We start from the raw sequence: 20,853 nt of genomic DNA, 5'->3' as shown, positions 1-20,853 counted from the left end.
CACCGGTGCCCCCCCGTAACGCCAACAAAATATGTCGTCGAAGTTGAATAGTGTGAGTGATAGAGGTGACCTCCTCTGCATTCGCGTCGCACCCAGGCACCTTACAGGAGTCAGTGGAGTACAAGATAAGGCCGGAGTATGAACCCAGTACAGCTGAACCCGGAAGAATATTCCAGAAACATCTTCACGTGTGTTTGAAGCTAAAACTCACACAATCCTCTCATCCTCCACCGTTTTCACAAAAATCCGCCACTTAAATCGATGTGAAAGCTCAGCTTGTTTCGAATCGTCCCATGCACTGGTCCTTGCTTCACTTCTTACACCCCATTCTTCTCGAAGACTTTCTCCGTCACCGCCAATTTGGGGGGTTCGGGTGTCCAAACAACGCTCAAGTGATTTTCAAGACATGCCTGCCTGCTGCCCCCCCCCTTAATTGCCCTAGTGGTCTAGCAAACACCTTTTCCAACCTCTGTGCACACAACTTGTGGCGCCACACATACGACCAGCGCAGATTCCAGCTGCTCAGCGCAACTGCCAAAAGGGCACTCCACCGACAGCCTCCCTAAAGACACTTCCTTTATCTTGCCTCAGCTGAGAAGCGCCAAAGAAAAGCAAAAGCTAACCGCCCGTGCAAACCGCAGAAAAAAAACTCACTTCGAGAAGGTCTCATTGTAGTGCGTCTCAAAAAGCTGAATTTTCCTCCTCATACTCTGGCGGCCCTCTTTTTGACCACTACCACCCAATCGGGTGGGAGGGAATCAAACCCGGGAAACGTAGTGGCACCAATGTTCTCGTCACTTTCCCAACTTCTTTTAGAAGAAGAGCATGCCAATCCCCCTTTCGCGGATCACATGGCATCCATCGGGGATTCCGCCAAAGAACTCGAGCAAAAGAACGCACCTCCAAGGCGCCCGGCCAGCTACCGAGTAGCCCCCACCCCCCGCCCCGCCGAGAGATCCGCGACGAAGCGGCCACGAAACTGATCCTCGGCGATCCCCGAATGCCCCCAGAAATCCACTAAGGAATGAGACCGCATGAAGAGTCGAAAAGAAGAAAATACACGACCCCCAGAACACAAGCCCCCCTCATTGGAGAACTAAAACCATGCGCCCCGCAAAAAAATCCCTGGACACCGCAAGGCAAAGATGAACGCAATTGCAGGAACTTTTTTTCCAGTTGAGAGAAGGAAAGTTCCGGGACACGGCGGATAGAAGGAGCAGCTAGCCGATTATGCAAAAACACCTCTGAACAGCCCCCCCCCCCCCCACTGGCCCCTGCGCCCATGGGTTTCACCAAAATTTGCCCAAAACCGGCGGGGCACACCCGCCGGGCGTGCGCCGACCAACCACCCACGCCTGCACCCCACCACCATCACCCCAGAGCAATGGTACAAACAACGCCCAAAAACGATGAGAAAACGGCGTGCGCTTTTTCAACTTGTGCAGGTGGCATCTCCTGCGGGTACGCTCCCCTCGAAAAAAAAAAAACAAATGGGTTGAGAACAACAGGATGACTAATTTGGATGCGCTGCAAAACAGCGGTTGCATCAACACAGTCCGTCCAAAAAGCGACAAAGTTTTAAACTTTAGCTGAGTATTTGTCGCTTTTACCGAACGAAAGAACTGCATGTTCAAGCCTTTGTGTGCAGGTTACTGGTTCCCCACCCCCCTTCCCCGGCAACATGGACCCGAAGTCAGCCCCGAAACGCCCTTGAGTGTGAAGGGGGGAGTTTCTGTGCGCGGTGAATAAAAAAATTGCCCACCCCCAAGCGGACCTGCCCAACTGGAAACACTCAACAAACAAGCTTTTAATACGATCGAACCCACTCAAAACAACGAGTAGAAGAAGTTTATCAATAAATCTTGGTTATCACAAATTGGAACCATCTATTTTCTTCCGCAGTTGCGTCTCTTGCGCGACCCCCTTCTCGACAAATACCGCTACCGCGGGAGACAACTCTATTCTAAGACCCCTCAGCCCTTTTCGTTACACGTATTCATCCTTGACAGATGATTCTCTGGAAGCATGCGTGACAAGTGTATTTTCACTTCCGTCTCCTGAGGGTTCTGGCGCTACAAAAAAGACCGCCCCCGCTCCTCACGACATGACGGGCCAGCCGAAGCACTCAACGTCCAGACGGCAACCGCCCCCGCGAAGAGCACACCACGTCGCGACGCGGGCATATCGAAGCCTCCCCCCTCACTGCCGATATCCAACCCCTCCAAAAGAGCAAGCCTGACCCACCTCATAGCGCCATTTTGGTGGTGACTCTTTGCTCATTCGGCTGGGGGGGGGGGGTGGCCGTATTCCCGTCAGCTGCCATCACCGGACGGAATGCGGATGACTTTTTGAACAGAAACACACTATACTAGAATGGGAAAAATCAATTTGCTTAACTGCCAAAAGCAGGAACACTCGTTTTCTCAACAGTCTTGCCGTACCCCAGAAGTGAGAGAAGAAATGCGAGTACCACAGTTGTAGCGGGTTTCTTTGCTCCGATCGAAATGCGCATAGCGAAAAGCGTTTTAGAGCCACACTAGACTGCATTGGCAAGTTGTGATCCCTTTTCAGTTCTTCATCGAGCGCCCTTTGGCTTTCAAATAAAATGCTAGAAGCGCGGACGTTTACAATTCCAGTGGTGAACACAGCAGTCTTTCCAAGAGTTGGCTTTTGAGATGACATGACTGTGTGCTCTTGATGGCGTTTTGCGTTTGATTGCGGCGCGGCCGGTTCAACCGCATAATTGCAAAAGAGATTTTGACGATTTTTTTCTCTAAGACGCAAAAGGTGGCCAGCCTCGGGGGGGAGACGAAGTTCGTAGAGCTCTAACCATCGCCCTCGACTTTTTCTCTTTCCGGGGAAGCCGCTTACTTTGTTGTGCTTTTCAGCCACAAAAACAATGAATGGGAATGCCGATTTTCTATTAGTCCCAGCCCCCCCCCCTCCCAAATCGCAGGATCAGTATCTTAATGTGAAAACTCGGAACGGCGCGCACGTTCAATGGGAAAACACTGTGCTTGGTGATTCTTATTCCGTGTCGGTTCGCCCCTTCCCTCCCCAGCATCATCGGGACCGCTGCTGCTGCGCCTGAATGCTCCCGAGAAGCTTTTGGAATTGATGTTCTTGCTCCCCAGCCGGATAAACATCCGAAGCGCATCGGCCTCGGTGAACTTCAGGTTCCGTCGCAGAGCAGAATGTTACCACGGCCGAAGCCCTTTAGAAATACCGGGCTCACCACCTCAGGGGGCGAAACCGGAATATAGCGACATGGTGAAAGAGGGGCCAACAGAGCCCCCACCCACATCTGACCCAGCCCCTCTTGATCCTTCGAGGCGAAAAAAAAAAGTCCGTGAGGTGGAAAACATCAGTGGTTTGGGTCGTACAGGCCCAAGGCGTCCGCCATGATAGCCTTCTCCAGCGCCCCAGCGTCTTTGCCACCCCCTCCAAAAAAGCACGGTAATCATAGTTTGCGTAGGCCTGCATTGTCTCACCAACCGTCTCGCTGTATTGGGGCGTCTTGCAGTGCGACTTGACAAATGGCAGACTGGTCGATTGCAGTTGATGGCTTCTCAGGGTGGCCGCAGGACTACTGCCGCGGTGCGAGTTGCTGAGGTTGTTGTCGCTGATAGCCTCGCTATGCGTGGCGCGATAACGCGTCATCATCTGCAGTCTCATCGAGGCGCCGTCGCCCCGGGAAAGCTTGCTGCCGCCTGGGTCGCCAGATGCCATTCCAGAGTTTCCATAAAGGCGCTCCTCCTCCTCTCTCTGCAGCTCAGCGAGCATCTGCGCGGAAGTGCGAAGCTTGGGCAGCGTTGACTTTGAGGAATCCGGGGCGGTCTCGGGACGGGTGGGGGCGCCTGGGGCACGGCCTGCGCGACCGTGCTGCCGCAGACGTCGGGCCTGTTCATATTCCGCCTTGAAGGAGGGATTCCTAGCATCAAACTCGGCCCTTCGCCTCATCTCCTCCTCACGCCTGAGCTCAAAGTCAGAGCGCACCTGCTGATTGGCCTGCTGTGACTGTCGCAGGCGGTCCACAAAAGCGCGCAAGTCCTCCGGACCAAGCTCCACGCCCGGGTCCATAGACGGGTCATACGCCCGAGCCTTCGCTTCGAGCTCGCCGCGCAGCGTTCCACTGTCATACAAAGCGCGCTGTTCTGGGTCAGAAAGAATTCCATAGGCAAAGCAGACCTCCTTGAAGACCTCCGACCCTTCTGCATTTTTGTCGGGGTGGTAAAGCACCGCAAGGCTGTAGTAGGCCTGGCGAATGTCGCGCTGCGTAGCCCTCCGCGAAACACCGAGCACCTCATAAAGGGTAGAGGCGTCCCCCAGTGCATAAACACTGGCGCTGCTCATCTCCGATCAGTGGTGCTTCGTTGGAAACGAGGAATGTGGAGAGAAAACCCATGTGCCGCCTTGCCGGCGGTGGGGGTGACTGAAAGGTGATGTTGCCAAATGCGTGCCAGATGTGAGGGGAGGGGGGCGCGTGCCTGTGAGATCCGAAATTGGTGTCGCATACGGTGTGCGGGGGAGAAGGGGAGAAGAGGCGTAGCTGCGTACACCCCCCTGGTGTCCCCGGTGTCAGTGAGGGGGGCCACGGAGTACAGGCTCCCGTCTTCGAAGGAATGGTTCCTTCCAGGTGTAAGACGTGGTGGGAAGAAAAGCGCGGTGACAAGGGGTTGAGAAGCGCAGTGAAAAACTGAGGTGCAGAGGAAGGAGGGGGGCTCATCGTGTGAAAGGCGGGGGGGTGGGGATATATTGGCGGCGGTGGCCTGTTTGTCTGTTGGGTCTGCCTGTGGTCGTGTGGGGCGTGCTCGCACTTAATGGGGGGGGGCGGGGAGGGTTATCCAAATAAAAAAAAGTGTACAAGACAGTGTTTTGGATGCCATCGTTTCGGTTTTTAGGCGTGGAATTAGTTGATGTGTGGTTTGTGCGCATGGAGTCCTCATGATTTGGCACCGGTGACGTGCTTGAATATACAGGGGTTCGGGTTATGTGTTGACGTGCAGTGACGGTGGGCTTTTTAGTCATAATTTCTCTGCAATGCTCTTTTCAAAATTCCGCTCCGAAGATTGGGTAGTCGTTAGTCTCTCCACCCGTGACTTGAGAATCAAAAGCTCATGTCTAATTGGGCTTTCTGACTGCAAGGGATCCATTAAGTGCGTGTTCCGCCTGATTTAATCGTCACATCCTGGGTATTTACTGCCATTTCACGGAAGATGGTTTAAACCTATGGTGCTGTCGGTGTGATGCGGTGAAGGTGAAAACGTTTGCGTGTATGTGCCAAGTTGGGGGGGGGGGGGAGAACTACGCGGAAAATGATTCTCGCATGAATTTTACCCCAGAGGCCTTCATGGCGTCTAGGGAGCGCACTCCTCCAGCCTGATGGTATGGAGATGTCAGTCCAACAGGGCATCGGCACGCAGGAAACTTGCCAACTGTTTGAAAGCGATCACTTCTTTGGTCGAGTGTTCTGCGTCGGGTTATATTGGCCACTGGATAAAAGCGTCAAGGCTTATGGGCGTGAGCAGTGGTGACGGGAACAAGCTACATCACCAGTGTCAGATGGATAAGCCCGGATATATATGCGCCATGCCCAAGACTTTGTGAGGAGAGAGGCAGGGTCAGCTCAGGAGGACTCACAGCTGCTGCTAGTTTTGCTCTTTTGCTTCTGTGCGCGGCCATAGTGTTTTGAGGTGTTGAATGAATGCCGTTGTGTGGCGAAAATACATGTGTCCTTGGGCACCCTGCTTGACTTGGAGAGGTGAGGGTCGCTCTCCTTAAAAAGAAGCGTATTTGCTCGTTTCTACCTTTCATATACTTCGCCCCTACTTCGAGGGCCACTGGAGCAGCCAGATGTGCTGGTAGGCCTCTAAAGTCGAGTGTTGACAGATGGTGTTCTTGTAGTCGTTGACGTATAGTTAGCTTCTCGCTAGCATTTTATGACTCTGCGTTGCAGCGCATACCAGCCCCAGCTGAGACAGCAGTTCACCTTTCTACGCTTGCTTTTCTTCTCTTGAACATTTTCGCAGCTATTAGCACCTTTTTTCTTCCGAAAAAATGAAGCTACTTACGGCTGTGGCTTTCATCATTTGCGCAGTCGTTGTTATGGTGAATCATATTCCAGACGACGACGTTATTGAGCCCCTGCATGATCTTTTGCTTAGCTATAAGGAAGAGGCACTGAAATCACGATATGGCGACTCACGATCATTTAACCACAGTGAGACAAGACGAATCTACAATCTTTTGCTCACAGAAGCGCAGAAGAGTATTATGAACTCCCAGGAGAGTGGTGACCGAAAGGCATACACGTGCTCAAAGATGCGGTCTCAGGTTCGTCGGTATGCGCGCTCCCTAGACGGGACATATAGTGGTCCTCTGACTGAAATCGTGCTACAGCTGCGTGATAGTTTTGTACACGGCATCAAACATCTACCCCTGGCGCTGCGAAAAGACGTCTCAGAGTCTCTGGCACTTCAGAGGCCATTTTTTTTCCACACTGCAATAGTGGTAAGGCAATCATTCTACTGCCTGGCTCCAACGCTGAGTGGGGGTGAATGTCCGTCGTACACCTTCTTGCGCGTTATCCGAGGCAAAGGAGACACTGAAATTCTCGAATCCTGCACGAGAAGCAACAAAGGGTTCAATAACGTTTAGGGAGAGCACATCTCAACTCGAGAGGATCAATGATAACGTGGGCTGCAGCATCTTGTACACGATTGAAAACTAAGAAAATAAATAAAGGAGGTTACTAACTTTTTTTTTACATCGATGCGGTCGAAAGAGGATCGAAATTCGATGTGGTTTGACGCGGCACAATTTTCAGTGTGACGCATCGGTCTTTGCTAGTCTTTTCTCTCCTCAGAACACTTGCTACCTTTCTTCTTCTCCAAAATATCTGATTGACCTACAGTGCTTCATATCCCGAGTATCTTTACCTTGATCATGGCGAACCCAAGTGAGCAGGCGCTGTTGCAGGTTGCACAGCAGATCGAGCGCGCTGTCGATGATGAGATTGACCGCATCGATCAGATGGACGACGACGAAATTCATATCATTCGTCAGAAAAGGCTGAAGCAGCTGAAGGAGATGCAGGCCCGTCGTGACGAGTGGCTCCGCAAGGGTCATGGACAATACCTAGAGGTTACGGAGCCGAAGGAGTTTTTCGACAATGTCCGGAAGTCGGAGCGCGTCGTCGTTCATTTTATGCGCCGAAGCACTCCTCGCTGTGAAATCATCGAACGACATTTGCGCGCTATTGCTGCAGAGCACTTCGAAACTCGGTTTTGCTACGTTGATGTTGAACGCATCCCATCCCTACCATCACAATTCAATGTGTTAATGCTCCCAACCTTAATGCTGGTGGAGAAGGGAAAAACATTTGACAGCATCATCGGCTTTGACCAGTTTGGGGGGACCGACGATTTCACTACCGAGACAGTGAGCCAGGTTTTGGCACACTACGGGATGATTAACGAGAAGGGAATGTTTGCTGCCGACCAGAATGAAGACTAGAGACGCGGCGTTTTCAACCTATCCTGTATCCTAGTTGAATGAAAGCTGACCAGAAAAAAAGAGAATGAGAGCCATTTTCAACATTGTCAAAAAAGCTTGTGTTTTGAATGCGACACATCAATACGCGGGAACTATTTTCTGACAAGTCCTTCGAGTGTTGCAAAGTGGAAGCCCTGCTTCTTTTGCTTCTTTTGCTTCTGTGTGTGTTGTGCATGACTGTCCAAGTAATTCTACTGCTAGACTCTGTCCCTCTTCTATTTTCACAGTTCTCAGCTTATCAAGATGTCTGATTCCACCGAGCCCACTAATCGCTTTGCCAGCAATCTGCGACAGACGGAAGCGCCAAACGAAAAAACGTTGCGAATCAAAGTGAGTTCATTGAAGCGTACTATCAAGGATTTGGAGTTTGCAAAGCGGGAAGTGGAGAGGGAGCAGCAGCGCCTTGAGGGCTACCGCCAAAATGATTCTGACCGTGTTTCCCAGCAGGCAAAAGTTCTCGACGAGGCCAAAATGATGGTACCTGACTCTGTGAATCGGATTATGGCGTCACTCAAGGACTTATCCAGCTATCTCGAGAAAGAGGGATCTACGGTGTCAAATGAGGAGTTGTTGGAGCTGGCTCGTGCCGCTATCTCTGACGGTCAAGCGGCAGTTGCGTAAAATAGAATGTTTTCTCGCTGTATTTTTCCTTTTAGACGCGCAAGTGAAGAAGTTTAGGGGACATACCAAGTACAGAAACGAGGAAGCCCACTCATGTGTTCTTCAGACGATTTTTTTTTCTATTCTCCGGTGTTGACTTTTCAAGTATGATTCATGTCTTCTGGAGAGGGCACAGGCGGTAATAAACCCCTTCGAAATGATTGTTCTGTATTGAATTTGTGGTGCAAGTACGGATTCATTTCAATGATTCGTTTTGTCATGCAAGTACTTCACCAACCCTCCTCTCTTCCTAAATCTGACACACAGAGATGAAAAGGGGCATCTTCACACCTTTAAATGCCCCCGACGTGTCTGTTCACGCTCACTGCAAACACGGCTTCCCTGTCTACATATTTCATAGAGAATGTCTACCCCCGATAAGCGCGCGTATGCCGCTGCAGCATCCAGCAAGTATCCCAATTACATTAATGATCGGGATGTTTGCAAGCGTTTTCTCGAGGAGTTTAGAGATTCCACGGGACAGGCGAAGTATGTGATTCAAGCCAATCAGGTTTCCCAGCGGCGCAGCATTGTATTTCCCATCTTCCTCGACGATATCGCAATGTTTGGGCAGCTGCATCTAGCTCAAAGGATTCAAATGAACGTTGTAGGATACATGGAGGAGCTTTACAGCGTTGTTGATGCTATTATTCCTCAAACGGACCGTGTTGTTGACATGGTGGACCAGCTGGCGATGGAGGCGCGGGTGTCAGGCCAAGTGCTGCCTGCCCTTCTCACACGCCGTTACGAGCTGAAGATACACCCACTTAGCGAGAACAGCGTCCCCATTCCTCTCAGAGAGCTGAAGGGAGGGACGATTGGTACACTGACTGTTCTCCGCGGCATTTGCATCGCTGCTACTGCAGTCCGCCCAAAGTTATCTATGCTCGTGTCGGTTTGCGAGGTTTGCGCTGAGACCACCTTCCAGCAGGTCATTGGTGATCGCTTAACTCCACTGCAAGTGTGTCAATCGCAGCGCTGCAAGCTAAACAATGCTGTAGGCAGGCTCTTAGCACAGAATAAGGCGAGCAGGTTCGTGAAATACCAGGAACTGCGGGTTCAGGAGTTGCCTGAAGACGTTCCCCGTGGTGCCATCCCACGAACAATACGTGTTGTTTGCGAAGGGGAGCAAACTCGTATCGCTGCACCAGGGCAAGTTGTTCGTATCACAGGAACTTATTCTCCAGACCCCTCCACTGGGCAGGGACACGAGGCCTTCCGCGCGTCTACGATGGTCAAGACGCTTTACAAGGCTATCCACATTGAGCTAGAGAAGCGAAGCTATCGGGACGCAGCAAAAAACATGCGCACGCAAATACAGGATATCCGGGAGTATCCCGACCAGGAAGCTGTCATTGAGAAGCTCACCCGTAGTATCGCGCCCGAGATCTGGGGTATGGAGGACGTGAAGAAGGCACTCTTATGCCAACTTGTCGGAGGTAGCTCCATTACAAATGGTATTCGCATCCGTAGTGACATCAATATTCTTTTCATGGGAGATCCCGGTGTGGCGAAGAGTCAGCTTCTGAAGTGGATAGCGTCTGTTGCACCCCGATCCGTCTTCACGACTGGAAAGGGCAGCTCTGGGGTTGGACTTACAGCTGCCGTAACGCGTGATACTCATACAGGCGAGGTAATGCTCGAGGGCGGCGCACTTGTTTTGTCCGATAAGGGCGTTTGCTGCATCGATGAGTTTGATAAAATGGATGACTCCGACCGCACTGCTCTCCATGAGGTCATGGAGCAGCAGATGGTTTCTATCGCCAAGGCAGGCATTATCACATCTCTAAATGCTCGCACATCCATTCTCGCTGCAGCAAATCCCAAGTTTGGTCGGTGGAAGCGTAACGCGACGCCAACGGAGAACGTGAATTTGCCGCCAGCACTTCTTTCTCGTTTCGATCTGCTTTGGCTGCTACTGGATGAATCCAGCCGGGAGCGCGATGCTGAGCTTTCGATGCACGTCACCCATGTACACCTTCATGGCGTTGCGCCCGGCACGGTGGCGGATGATGGCGTGCGGGGGACCACCACCGAGTATTTTGGTCGCGACTTTTTGCGGGCGTACGTGAGTGAGGTCAAGCGCATTCACCCCTACCTTGATCCAGGGGCTGCGAAGGCTATCAGTGACATTTACTGTGAAATGAGAGCGCAAAGTGTGCGATTCAGCAATGTCGTCACGGCTCGTACGCTGCTGAGCCTCATCCGTCTTTCGCAGGCGTGCGCCCGCCTGCGCTTCTCGGGGCGGGTGCTGGAGGAGGACGTGCGGGAGGCTGGTCGTCTGCTCGACTGTAGCAAGGCGTCTCTTCAGGACAGACCGGTCACGGACATGCATCGCGTAGTGACGACATCCGACGCGTCTATTTTTTCAGCAATCAGGGATATTGCTCGCGGGCGGTCATCTGTCGATCTAGCCGAGATTCGTCCCGCGCTGGTGATGAAGGGGATCGGCGAATCCCACCTCCAGCGATGCCTTCAGACATACTCTGAGGTCGGCGTTTGGTCTGTCTCTGGGACGATGCTGGATTTTTCCGATGATTAGAAAAAAAAACCACCTTTATAGATGCATACAATTGTTTTTCCTCTTTTTCTTCCTACCACTGACCACATGCCTCCCTGCGGGGCTTTTTGTAAATATAGAAAACCTGCGAGCGTGCCAACAAAGCTGTGGTGCAAGGGTTTCTCAGGTTCCTGTTTTCTTCGCACTCTGTCTGGGTCAGGGTGGCGGAGATGATGATGTCCTCGGTGCTTTCCCAGCCACGGTTGTTTCCAATGGAATGAAAAAACGAAGTCGTCCTTGGACCTCACTTTGTCCTCTTGCCATTGCTCTTCGCGTCCATCCCTCTTTCTCCTTCCTCTCACCGCTTTTCTGTTCAGATTTGGCTTTACATCCATTCTCCCCGCCTTCTTTCAGTTTTCCATCTTACCCAACAACACCATGTCCTCTGAGCGTACCTTCATTGCCGTCAAGCCAGACGGCGTGCAGCGCGGCCTCGTTGGCGAGATCATCGCCCGCTTCGAGCGCAAGGGGTTCAAGCTTGTTGCCTTGAAGATGCTGCAGCCGACAAAGGAGCAGGCCCAGGGCCACTACAAGGACCTGGCCTCCAAGCCGTTCTTCCCCGCCCTGGTGGAGTACTTCTCGTCCGGCCCGATTGTGGGTATGGTGTGGGAGGGTAAGAACGTGGTGAAGAGTGGCCGCGTTCTGCTCGGCGCGACGAACCCGGCCGATTCGCAGCCCGGAACAATCCGCGGCGACTACGCCGTGGATGTGGGTCGCAACGTCTGCCACGGCTCCGACGCCGTGGAGAGCGCCCAGCGTGAGATCGCGTTTTGGTTCAAGCCGGAGGAGGTCACGAGCTGGACGTCGCACTCTGCGTGCCAGGTCTACGAGTAACCGCGACTCCAGATACACGCAGGAGATTGTGATGTACACCCTCTAACGGTTTCCTGAAAATCACATGGTAAACCACCCAGTATGTTCTTTTTTTTTCACCTTGATTTTAGTCTAGTCATGGCAGACACGAATTCTTCATCGGAGTCTCACGAGCACTAGCTGCGGCTTAAAGAATGGGATGTGAGTGTGTGCAGAGGATGAAGGTCGTGCAGCCTGGCTCGCCGAACGATAACCAACGGAAAAAGGAAAAAGTGATTTTTAGCTACAGGCTTGAAACTTTCTTTACGCGCCCTGTTTTTATCAGCACCCGATTTACCAAAACAACAGCCGCAATACATCGAGAGCAGCTCTATCCTATTTTCTCTGAGAGAAGGTGCTGCTCGTGCGATGGAGGCAGGTCTGTGCGTGTGTGTGGATGTGCATTTTTTCGTTTTGAAAGCGACGGCGGTTCGCCAAAGATGACAGCACACAAAGCCTTTCTGATGGAAAGTCGCACTCATTTCTGTTCTGCCGCCATGATGCTTCCGTTTTTCTTTACCCCCCTTTCTTGAGGTGTTCATTATTTCAAGAGATCCATTTCACGGGGTATCGACAAGGCGACATCTTCTGGTCTCACTTCTTCTCTTTTTTTTTTCTCTCCTACTTCTGTAACCGGGGTAACATTCCCCTTTAAAAGAGCAGGAGGTCCGTGACCGGTGCTCTCGGCGGTTTCCCTCAGCGCAGAAGACACCACCCCTCCGCGATAATCAAGTGATTCAGGAGACCTGTGGGTAAGGTGGGGGTAGTGTACGCCCTTCCTCACCCAACCACCAAAGGCCACCGCCTCTCATAGATCGGTTCATGACTCTCACGAGGAAGTGCACTCGCTAACCGTCAAGGAATTGAAGAAAAGAGAAAGAAACTGATACAATATACTTGGAAACAGAACATATACACATAGAAGCACAAGATGAGGGCTGTGCAGCTGCTCTTGGGACGTACCATCCCTCTCATTGACTCTACCAGGGTGCATTCTAAGACCCAAAAGGCGCCAGTCACATCACTCAACAGCGTAACGATGCTGTCCACGGTGACCAACGCTCCCTTCTCGAAACGATGCCAAGAGGTACTTCGCAATGCTGCAAAGAGGGAAATGTTCTCGAGCCGGTTCTGGGTGACCCTGCCGCAATCGAGACGCTCTTGCAACGCCGTTGTTCTTCCTGGACAAAAGTCGACAGTTATTCATCTCAGCGTTGAAAAGGTTATCCCTCTGAAGGCGCTCGCTAAGAAAGAGCAGAGACGGGTGCTCGATGAGCATCCACCGTTTTTCGGCTCCGGAGTCGGGATCCTGTCGGAGCGGAAGAAGTGGAAAACCGTTATGGCGGACCGACTCATTCGTCTTTTGAACGCAGCGGAGGAAGAGCGCGCTCTATTCATTGATGTGGATATGGCAAAGGAGATAGGGTTAAGGTACGATGAAAAAGATGTGCTCGACATCCGAGCAGCAAGCTCAGTGCATGTCTTCAACTCGAACCAGCTTGACGACCCATACAAGGGCGAACCTCAGAGGGGATTGGCACTGAACGCAGCGACTGGCAAGCGGTTTAGTCAGCCCGCACACGATGTTCTTCTCGGCGTCGGGATTTTGCGCGGCTACATATCGCCGATGTGGGTCGCAGAGGCTCAGATGAAGTACCTAAACGTAGAGGTCAAGGCCAGTGCCCAGGAGGAGGCGGTGTCAGTGCCAAACATGACCGGGATGATTGTTTGTCTTTCCGTTTTACCCCGAAAGTGCCGAAGGGAGCTGCTCAGCGAGCTCAAGAAGCAGTGTCCAGACGCTTTTGGCCACGATACTTTTTTCGTCTACAATGTGAACGGGTGGGAGGCGACGCGGTCGCGCGCGCTGGTGCGGAACATGGCTGCCGTCAACGATAGAAGGTACCCTTTTCATTTTGTAAACCTCAAGGATCTCAGACTTCAGAAGCCAGAGTACTCGTTAGTGGTGACCCGGCTGACGGGCTGCAAGAAGCCTCTCTGCGCGCCTGGGCTCAAAATGAATTTCTCCGCTGCTGCCAAAGTGGGGAAAGTTGCCCGACAAGAAAACCAATTGGTTTTACAAGGGAGAAAGTTTGTCTTCTTCTTCGCCGAGGATGCAACCCTTCGACGCTATTACAACGCGGACTGCATGAAAAAGCCGTATCTCATGATGCCGTCTGTGCGTCCCATCGCTATTCATAAAGGACGACTTCTGGGACCAAGGGATGAGAGCATTCTTCGTACGTTTGCGCTGAGAAACAAGCTATCGAGTCCCATCTGGGTAACCGAATCCACGGCAGAGCGCATGGGGGTACGCATCGCTGCGGCGCACAAGAAGCACTGTGTTGTCATTGGCGCTAGCGCGGCAGATGCAAATCCAGACGAGGAGGCCGTGGACGGATTTTACAACATTGACGATTTCGCCAAACCAGAGGAGATTCTTTCCCTGTTCCCCAAAGCAAGCAAAACAGCACACTTCATGTTGGATACCAAGTGGCGGTCAGTCCTGGGAAAGCAGCGGCAAGACTACCTTGCTTCTCTAAAGCGCGACAAACCTCTGTGGGTGTCTGTGAACGAGTGCCTAATGTCCGGTTTTGAGCCGAAGCCGGGGTCTACGCTCCTTTCGTTTCCTATTAGCCGCAAGCGGGATATGACGGGCACACAACTTTACAACTCGCAGCACACCACCGACCCTGTGCGTGTGATTGGTCTTTCCTCTGTGTACACCAGGCCGCAGGGTTTGACAGTGTAAGAGGACTAGACGAGTGTGGGCTAAAAAAAAAGCACATGGGAGAGTTTTCTATACTTTCGCTGTTTTCCTCGCCCGTGTCTGCATACTGAGGCGCTCCTGCAAACGTATTGGTTTCTTGCACGATGTGCTGCATTCATTTTCTTATTCGTTTTCGGTACTACGGATACGCATAGGCATTCAGAGAGGAGTGCTTATTGGAAGAACTCAGCGAATTGTGATAATGCATAACTGCCGCAGGGGGACGGGGTGTTCCACCACCCCAGTGATGGTGGTGGGGGTGGTGATTATTTCACAGAAGTCACTCTGCAGTGCTTCTGCTTTTCCTGTCATTTGCCTCGTAGTCAGGGATCGTTCTTGCAGGCGCCGCGGGATTCGTCACAGTTCGCCATTTCCCTCGTATTCTATTACTGGGAATGGACTCAAACAACAGAAACGAGAAACAATTTGTGCGCTTTTCTTACTTTTCTCTTGTTCTTTCTCCAGCTGCAAGAGTACAGCTCTTTTTCCCATACTGCGCAAACACTTCTCCCTTCTTCTGGCCCCCTTCTCTTTATCTCCCCGCCTCTTTTTCCCCTTTGGGTCCGTTTATTTGCACCGTCTGCTAAGTCCTCCCTTCCATTTATTGTGTTGGTGCAGAGTAGACGTTTTTTTCTTGTGTGTGCGACTCCCCTACTACTTGTGTGAGTCTTGCTGATTTTGTTTTATTGCTCCCGTCTTCTCATCAAACTCCTCTACCTTTCCCTTTGCTTTTCTCTACCTTCACCAGTGAAGCTTTTAGACACCTTAACTCTCACAGGATTTCTCATTGCATCTTTTTAGAGACTCATTCGCAATCATCAGCGCACCGTCGCCTTCTCGCGCCTCCAGATCAACGGCTCGCTACATTGCCGCTCTTTTTGCGTTCTTTCTTCAGTCTCTGGCTGTTGTCTTGGTCTGCGTACAAAATCGTGTTTCTTCTTGATCGTTCCCCTCTAGATGCGCTTCTCTTCGCAAAGCAGAGCTTTTCTTTTTAAACTAGTTTTTTTTTTGTTTGCCTTGCCTGGACGAGACATATCCGCCAGAGTCAGGCCTGATTCCGCCTCGAGGCATCTGCTGAGCTTATCCAGATAGTAAAGTATAAAAGGTCAGTTTTCTTCGACAAAGGGTTGCGCAGCGTCCGTCACGACACGGAGACGAAAATACGCAAAGCGAGAGAAAAGTAGCAGAGGAACAAAACTGCACCTCACTTGACATTAGAGAGTAGATTATAGAAAGCGAGAGGAGGATGAGTGCAGCATTGGGCGAGAGACGTGGCACTAGAGCGACAGCTTCCGCTGCGCCCAGACTGAGTGCGCGATATGCGCGAATTGCATCTGCAAAATTGTATCACCCATTGTACGGAAAAAAGGCAGGAGAAAAGGATATCCACCTGGAATGGTCGCCGTACTCTGCGACCAGCGGGGGGAGGGTCTCCAATGGACCGTCCTCGAGCAGTGCGCGTCGCAGTCTGGTTTACGCTGGCACCGCGTCTTCGTCTTCGCCGCTACCGCAGTCCTTGTGCAAAGTAACTCGTTCGTCAAGCTTGGCAGGCGATGCCATCTGGAGACCGGGTCTGCGCATCAGCTCTGCCCGCGCGCGTCCAGCTACTGAACCCTTACCTGGTACCGTTTCTCCTACGCTTAGAGAGAAGCGGTGCAAGTACGTGGTGGGAACAATGCGGCATTGCGGTTCGATCTATGAAGAGATGACCAAGCAACTATTGGCGACCGGCCGGTGGTCTCACGTTTCCGTCCGCCAGCGATCCCTTACAAGAACCCTCGTCATCGGTGAAACAGAGAAAGACTTGTCTGACACAAACATGCACTTGCTGCTTGGAGAGAAGATGCCGTGTGAGCGGGTGATCGCAATTCGGCGTGTCATGTCGAAGCGGTACCAGGGCTGTGTTCGCGAGGGGCGCAGCAAGGGGCGTTCCGCCTTGGGATCGCGGTCCTACACATTTCCGAGGCCCCGTATGCCAATGGGCAGCGGCGATGACGGCGAGGTGCGCGTGGTCGACTTTGTGGAGAACACGCGAAGCATCACTTTAAAGAGCTCAATGGTGACAGCGCTGCTAAAGTACCACCACAACAACTGGGATACGCTTGGTCGTTATCTTCCCATGTCCTTTAAGCTGATGCCGTGCCAGCCACACCGTGACGAGCGGCAGGAATTGCTTGCGACAGCCAAGGGCGGTGCACGGCTGCCTTACGAGTCGCACGGGTCATGTATGTGGATCGCGAAGAGCTCGGCCGGCTGCCACGGCGACAACATTGAGATTTTTCGTGGTGACTATCGGGGGATTGTGAAACTTCTGAAGTTCGTTGACAGCCAGCGTGACAATCACGCTTGGATAGCGCAGCAGTATGTAGACCGCCCCCTGCTTTACCACAAGCGAAAGTTTGACATCCGGTGCTGGGCCTTGCTCCTTCGCAGTACGTACGAGATCTACGTGCATAAGGAGTTAGTGATGCGCACCAGCAGCGTGCCTTACAATCGTGAAAGCGCAACGTCCAAGGCTCCAACTGATCGTCTGGTGCACATCACTAACCACTGTATCCAGGAGGCAAGCAAGACGTATTCGTTGTATGAGGAACGAAACGAGTTGTGGCGGTGGCACTTGGATGGGCTCATACGCTACAAGGGAGCGGTGAGAGCTGCAAAGCTAAAGTCGGAAAGGTGCACTCCGGTCCACAGTGCGCGGCCAGAGGGTCCGAACGGCGACAGGGTCCCTTCCTCGGCAAGGTCTTTGAACGATCTGAGAGAGTCCCCGTACTCAATTCGAGAGGTGAACCGCAGCAACAGTGGATCTATCCCGCGCGCCGTCAGTGGTCATGATGAACCGACCACAATTACGCTTGATGGTTATATTATGCCACAGATCCACTTCATCGTACGTGACTCACTGCTGGCTGCGCGGTCGCACGTACCGGCTGAGCCAGCCGTTCCCCCCACCCACACCTTTCAAGTCTTTGGGTACGATTTTCTCATCGACGAGGATTTTAAAGTGTGGCTACTTGAGATCAACGGTGCTCCCGGCGGCCCTGATCGTCTAAAGCCAGCGCTAATGAGGGACACGATTGAGCTGGCCGTGGCCCCACACTTTCCAGGAACGATGAACCTGAGTGAAAAGCGGCACAACGGCTATGTGCGTGTGTATTCTGGAAGTGACGAATGAGAGTCGCGGCATTCACCCTCCCGCACGAACGTGTTCGTGTTCCGTGTGATCAGTGCAGGGGGTATGCTCTTTAACCTTTCCTCGATACACGGACAGCTCTCATTTTATCTTCGCCGCAAATGCAAAGACATCCACACATATATAAAGAAGGAAAAAAGAAAGTCGATCTATGATTGTTAATAAAAGCGCCAGTCTCACGGCACTGTGCTCTTTTAATATGTAAGATTCATGTGCATCGTGCTCCTGCTGTTTCTCCCCCTCTGTTTTTGTGCCACTCATACTTCCCTTTCGTGATCAGCGCGCAGCTCAGCTCAAAAAATGAATCTACGCTGTGGAGGCACCTGAGCCATTCTCCTGCCTTTCCTCTTTGTGATAGATGACTCTCACATTGCCAATTTTGGATGCTTTCACTCTTTTATCAACACCCCCCCCCTCCTTCTCCTTCTCCTCCTCCTCCTCCTCCTCCTCCTCCTCCTCGTCTCTCTCTCTCTCTGCAGCTCTCGCTAAGAAGAAGATATCGCATCTTTCACGTGCTGTTCATTTCGAAAGTGAGAGGCCTCGTTTTCGCCTCCTTGGTGACTTCCTGCTAACCTTTTTTGACCCTGTTCTCTGACTCAACAAGGAATTTCTAGTAGAAACAATGAGAATTCGAGACATTTTAATTATCTGCGTCGCCTTCGTGTGCAGCATCATCTGCTGGTCACAGGAAGGCTCGCTCAACTTTCAGCGAGGGTTTATGATCCCGATCTTGGACGGCGAACTCACGGAGACGATCATGCCGAAGCCGATTCTGGTGGACCCAGATGGCTCAGGGTCTCGCGTTCTACTGACTTCTACTAGTACTGGTAGCCTGAACATCTATAACACGCGCTATGCGCGTCGACACATCAACGGCGACTTTGCGCACCTTTACTCCTCTGCGGAGCTCAAGGTGCACAACCCCATTATCGGGATTGGCGCCGGCCACACAGAGCAGAACAGCAGTATTATGCTGTGCGCTATCGTCACGGCAGGCTATGAGCTCGTGGCGGTTTCCATCCACACCCCCTCGCCCATTATTTTATGGACAACCGAGATCGTTGCACCTCAGTACTGGGGTGAACTTACTCATGCCTCCATCTCGATAGTTCCAGAGCGCAACTGGGCAGAGGATGTCGGCATGGTCGCCGTGGCCGTCAAGGTCGTAAACACGTCAGGTGTAGAGATGATGATGTACAGCGCGTTTGACGCCAAAACAGGCGCGAGGCGCTGGGCGTACTTCTCCGACGGGGGGAACGAAATGGACGATGTGGTGCGCGAGGCAAACGCCAACTTCACACAGGGAGGCGACGACGTGAACGATGTGCGAGTAATGCACCGCGGTGTTCATGGCAAGAGTGACAACGACATGGATACTTACCTCCTAGGGAGGAAATATGAGCAGCCGTGGACCACATTCCGGGAATCTGTGATGGCTGCCATGCCGCACCGCTACGCTCACGTATGGGATGCACAGTTGTATCCGCACGTCTTCTACCTCGCAAAATCGAGCCAGAAGGTGCGTTCGAGTGGCGGTAAGGCAGAACCGCGGGCCACCTTTCGGTATAACGACCGTGTTGTGCACGTGGCGAAAGATGATGGCGGTGATCTGGGAGACAAGCTCTCGAGGTGGGCATACTCACTGAAGCAGTCCACTCAAGCCTCTCTTGTCAAAAAAGGAAGGCCACAGGGCCGTAAGCTGTCAAACGTTTTTGTGTTTCATGGCGAGATGGGCGTAGAGGTGGTTCATATGTACACCGGAAACACAGTGACAAACGTTATGCCGCTGAAAACTGGTGGGACGTGCTATGATGACATCAACGATGACTTGGTGCTCGAGTCTGTCAGTACCCAGATCGGTCCCCGCACCGTTTTGTACGCAAAGCGCGGGGTCGACCTGGCTTATGACTGCCTGGGGATGATAGAGGCCGGGGCCCCCTTGTCTACAGCTGAGCTATTCAACGCCACGGTGTGCGATACGCAGGGCCTCTTCGGCAACCTCGACCTCATTCATCATTTCGTTGACGGTGACGTCCGGGGAGAAGAGGCGCCGCACGTACTCAACACACTCGAGATGCTGGGCAGCCGAAACGTTGTCTCCTCCACCACGCGCGCAACCCCGCCTCTGATTGTGCAGGTCCAGCAAAACATGGGAGGCGGTGTGCAGCAGGTCGAACGCTACGCTGTGTTTATGATTGATACCGGCCTCGTAACCTGTGTTGACCCATCGCGTAGGCGGGTACTGTGGCGGACTCAAACAGGTGGACGCTTCGCCCCATCTCCATCTGATGACATGGCGGAGACGACGAAGGACCGCCATCAAATCAATAGGGACGTGAAACCCTTTCCACACATGGTGCCGTACTCGCTCATGCAGAAGAACCGTGAAACGGATGTGACGTTCGTCGGTGGTGGCAAGGAGGCCTTCCTCCGGGCTGACACCTATGTTCTGGCGATGGGTGACACTGAGCTCTCCATCATCAAGACAAAGAATGGCAAAGTCACTCACTCGATTGCGTTGAGGGAGCCCCCGGTGGCACCGGCTCTTGTAGTGGACTTCAACGGGGACGGCACAAATGATCTCATTATAGTCTCGAAGTACCACATTTTTGGTTTTGTGGGGCGCTCTCGGGCGTCGTCCGAAACTGTTGCCGCTTTGATGCTTTTGTTGGTGGGGCTTCTCGGCATTTTGTTTGCTGTGCGCGAAAAAAAAATTGCCGAAGAAGGGCAGGAGGATTACACACTTCCGGTGTGCACAGGTGACAAGGCGCAGCGTAAGAAGACTTTCAAGCGCTCCACGGACTAAACTGTTTTTTTTTTGGGGGTACCCTCATGGGTAAGCGGAATTTGTTGGCCGTGTGCGCGTGTTTGGGTGTTCTAAGATGTACGGCATCGGCGTACATGTCTGTGCAGGCGCACAGTCTCCCTTTCGCTTTGCTTTTTCGTTTTCTCGCTGATTGCTCATCTCGTAGACTAAGCGCTGTTGGCCTGCGAGGAGGGTGTTGGTGGATGTGCGACTCGGCTATGTGCCAGCTCCGGCAAGGCAACACAGTTTTTTCAGGTTCACTTATGGGGTTTGTGCTACGCAAAAAAAAATATATGGGGACAGAGGTGCATCCTTGGGTGGTGTCTTTTTGTTCGGTGTGTTTTCTGTGGTGCGACCTGTCAGGCGAGTGTGCGAGGATCCATGCGTGTGACTGCTGGCGCATGCTCCAAAAAAAAATATTCCCGTTAGCTGTGATGCTCTTGACCTCTCCCGTTAAAGAA

At 52.4% G+C, this 20,853-nt stretch overlaps 9 protein-coding genes across 9 annotated transcripts; 8 read left to right on the top strand and 1 right to left on the bottom strand.

Annotated features, from left to right (window-relative positions):
* Window positions 1–3,231: 3,231 nt before the first annotated feature.
* Window positions 3,232–4,353, bottom strand: JKF63_02664 (uncharacterized protein; the record flags this gene model as incomplete). The annotated part of the gene is made up of 1 exon (XM_067898688.1): window positions 3,232–4,353. The coding sequence occupies one exon, from the start codon at window positions 4,351–4,353 to the stop codon at window positions 3,232–3,234; it is 1,122 nt and encodes a 373-aa protein (XP_067754845.1).
* A 1,704-nt stretch (window positions 4,354–6,057) lies between these two features.
* Window positions 6,058–6,657, top strand: JKF63_02663 (uncharacterized protein; the record flags this gene model as incomplete). Its single annotated transcript, XM_067898687.1, has 1 exon — window positions 6,058–6,657. One exon carries the CDS (start codon window positions 6,058–6,060, stop codon window positions 6,655–6,657), a length of 600 nt encoding a protein of 199 aa, XP_067754844.1.
* Window positions 6,658–6,945: 288 nt separating this feature from the next.
* JKF63_02662 (uncharacterized protein) lies at window positions 6,946–7,515 on the top strand (the record flags this gene model as incomplete). The annotated part of the gene is made up of 1 exon (XM_067898686.1): window positions 6,946–7,515. The coding sequence occupies one exon, from the start codon at window positions 6,946–6,948 to the stop codon at window positions 7,513–7,515; it is 570 nt and encodes a 189-aa protein (XP_067754843.1).
* Window positions 7,516–7,797: 282 nt separating this feature from the next.
* Window positions 7,798–8,175, top strand: JKF63_02661 (uncharacterized protein; the record flags this gene model as incomplete). The annotated part of the gene is made up of 1 exon (XM_067898685.1): window positions 7,798–8,175. The coding sequence occupies one exon, from the start codon at window positions 7,798–7,800 to the stop codon at window positions 8,173–8,175; it is 378 nt and encodes a 125-aa protein (XP_067754842.1).
* A 403-nt stretch (window positions 8,176–8,578) lies between these two features.
* Window positions 8,579–10,756, top strand: JKF63_02660 (uncharacterized protein; the record flags this gene model as incomplete). The annotated part of the gene is made up of 1 exon (XM_067898684.1): window positions 8,579–10,756. One exon carries the CDS (start codon window positions 8,579–8,581, stop codon window positions 10,754–10,756), a length of 2,178 nt encoding a protein of 725 aa, XP_067754841.1.
* A 396-nt stretch (window positions 10,757–11,152) lies between these two features.
* On the top strand, window positions 11,153–11,608 carry JKF63_02659 (uncharacterized protein; the record flags this gene model as incomplete). Its single annotated transcript, XM_067898683.1, has 1 exon — window positions 11,153–11,608. One exon carries the CDS (start codon window positions 11,153–11,155, stop codon window positions 11,606–11,608), a length of 456 nt encoding a protein of 151 aa, XP_067754840.1.
* A 949-nt stretch (window positions 11,609–12,557) lies between these two features.
* On the top strand, window positions 12,558–14,375 carry JKF63_02658 (uncharacterized protein; the record flags this gene model as incomplete). Its single annotated transcript, XM_067898682.1, has 1 exon — window positions 12,558–14,375. One exon carries the CDS (start codon window positions 12,558–12,560, stop codon window positions 14,373–14,375), a length of 1,818 nt encoding a protein of 605 aa, XP_067754839.1.
* Window positions 14,376–15,639: 1,264 nt separating this feature from the next.
* On the top strand, window positions 15,640–17,568 carry JKF63_02657 (uncharacterized protein; the record flags this gene model as incomplete). Its single annotated transcript, XM_067898681.1, has 1 exon — window positions 15,640–17,568. The coding sequence occupies one exon, from the start codon at window positions 15,640–15,642 to the stop codon at window positions 17,566–17,568; it is 1,929 nt and encodes a 642-aa protein (XP_067754838.1).
* A 640-nt stretch (window positions 17,569–18,208) lies between these two features.
* JKF63_02656 (uncharacterized protein) lies at window positions 18,209–20,392 on the top strand (the record flags this gene model as incomplete). Its single annotated transcript, XM_067898680.1, has 1 exon — window positions 18,209–20,392. One exon carries the CDS (start codon window positions 18,209–18,211, stop codon window positions 20,390–20,392), a length of 2,184 nt encoding a protein of 727 aa, XP_067754837.1.
* Window positions 20,393–20,853: the final 461 nt, after the last annotated feature.

This window comes from Porcisia hertigi, chromosome 32 (assembly GCF_017918235.1).
Source record: "Porcisia hertigi strain C119 chromosome 32, whole genome shotgun sequence".
Classification (NCBI taxonomy): domain Eukaryota; phylum Euglenozoa; class Kinetoplastea; order Trypanosomatida; family Trypanosomatidae; genus Porcisia; species Porcisia hertigi.
Note: the sequence above shows the minus strand (reverse complement) of the source record. Positions and strands in the feature narration are given on the sequence as shown.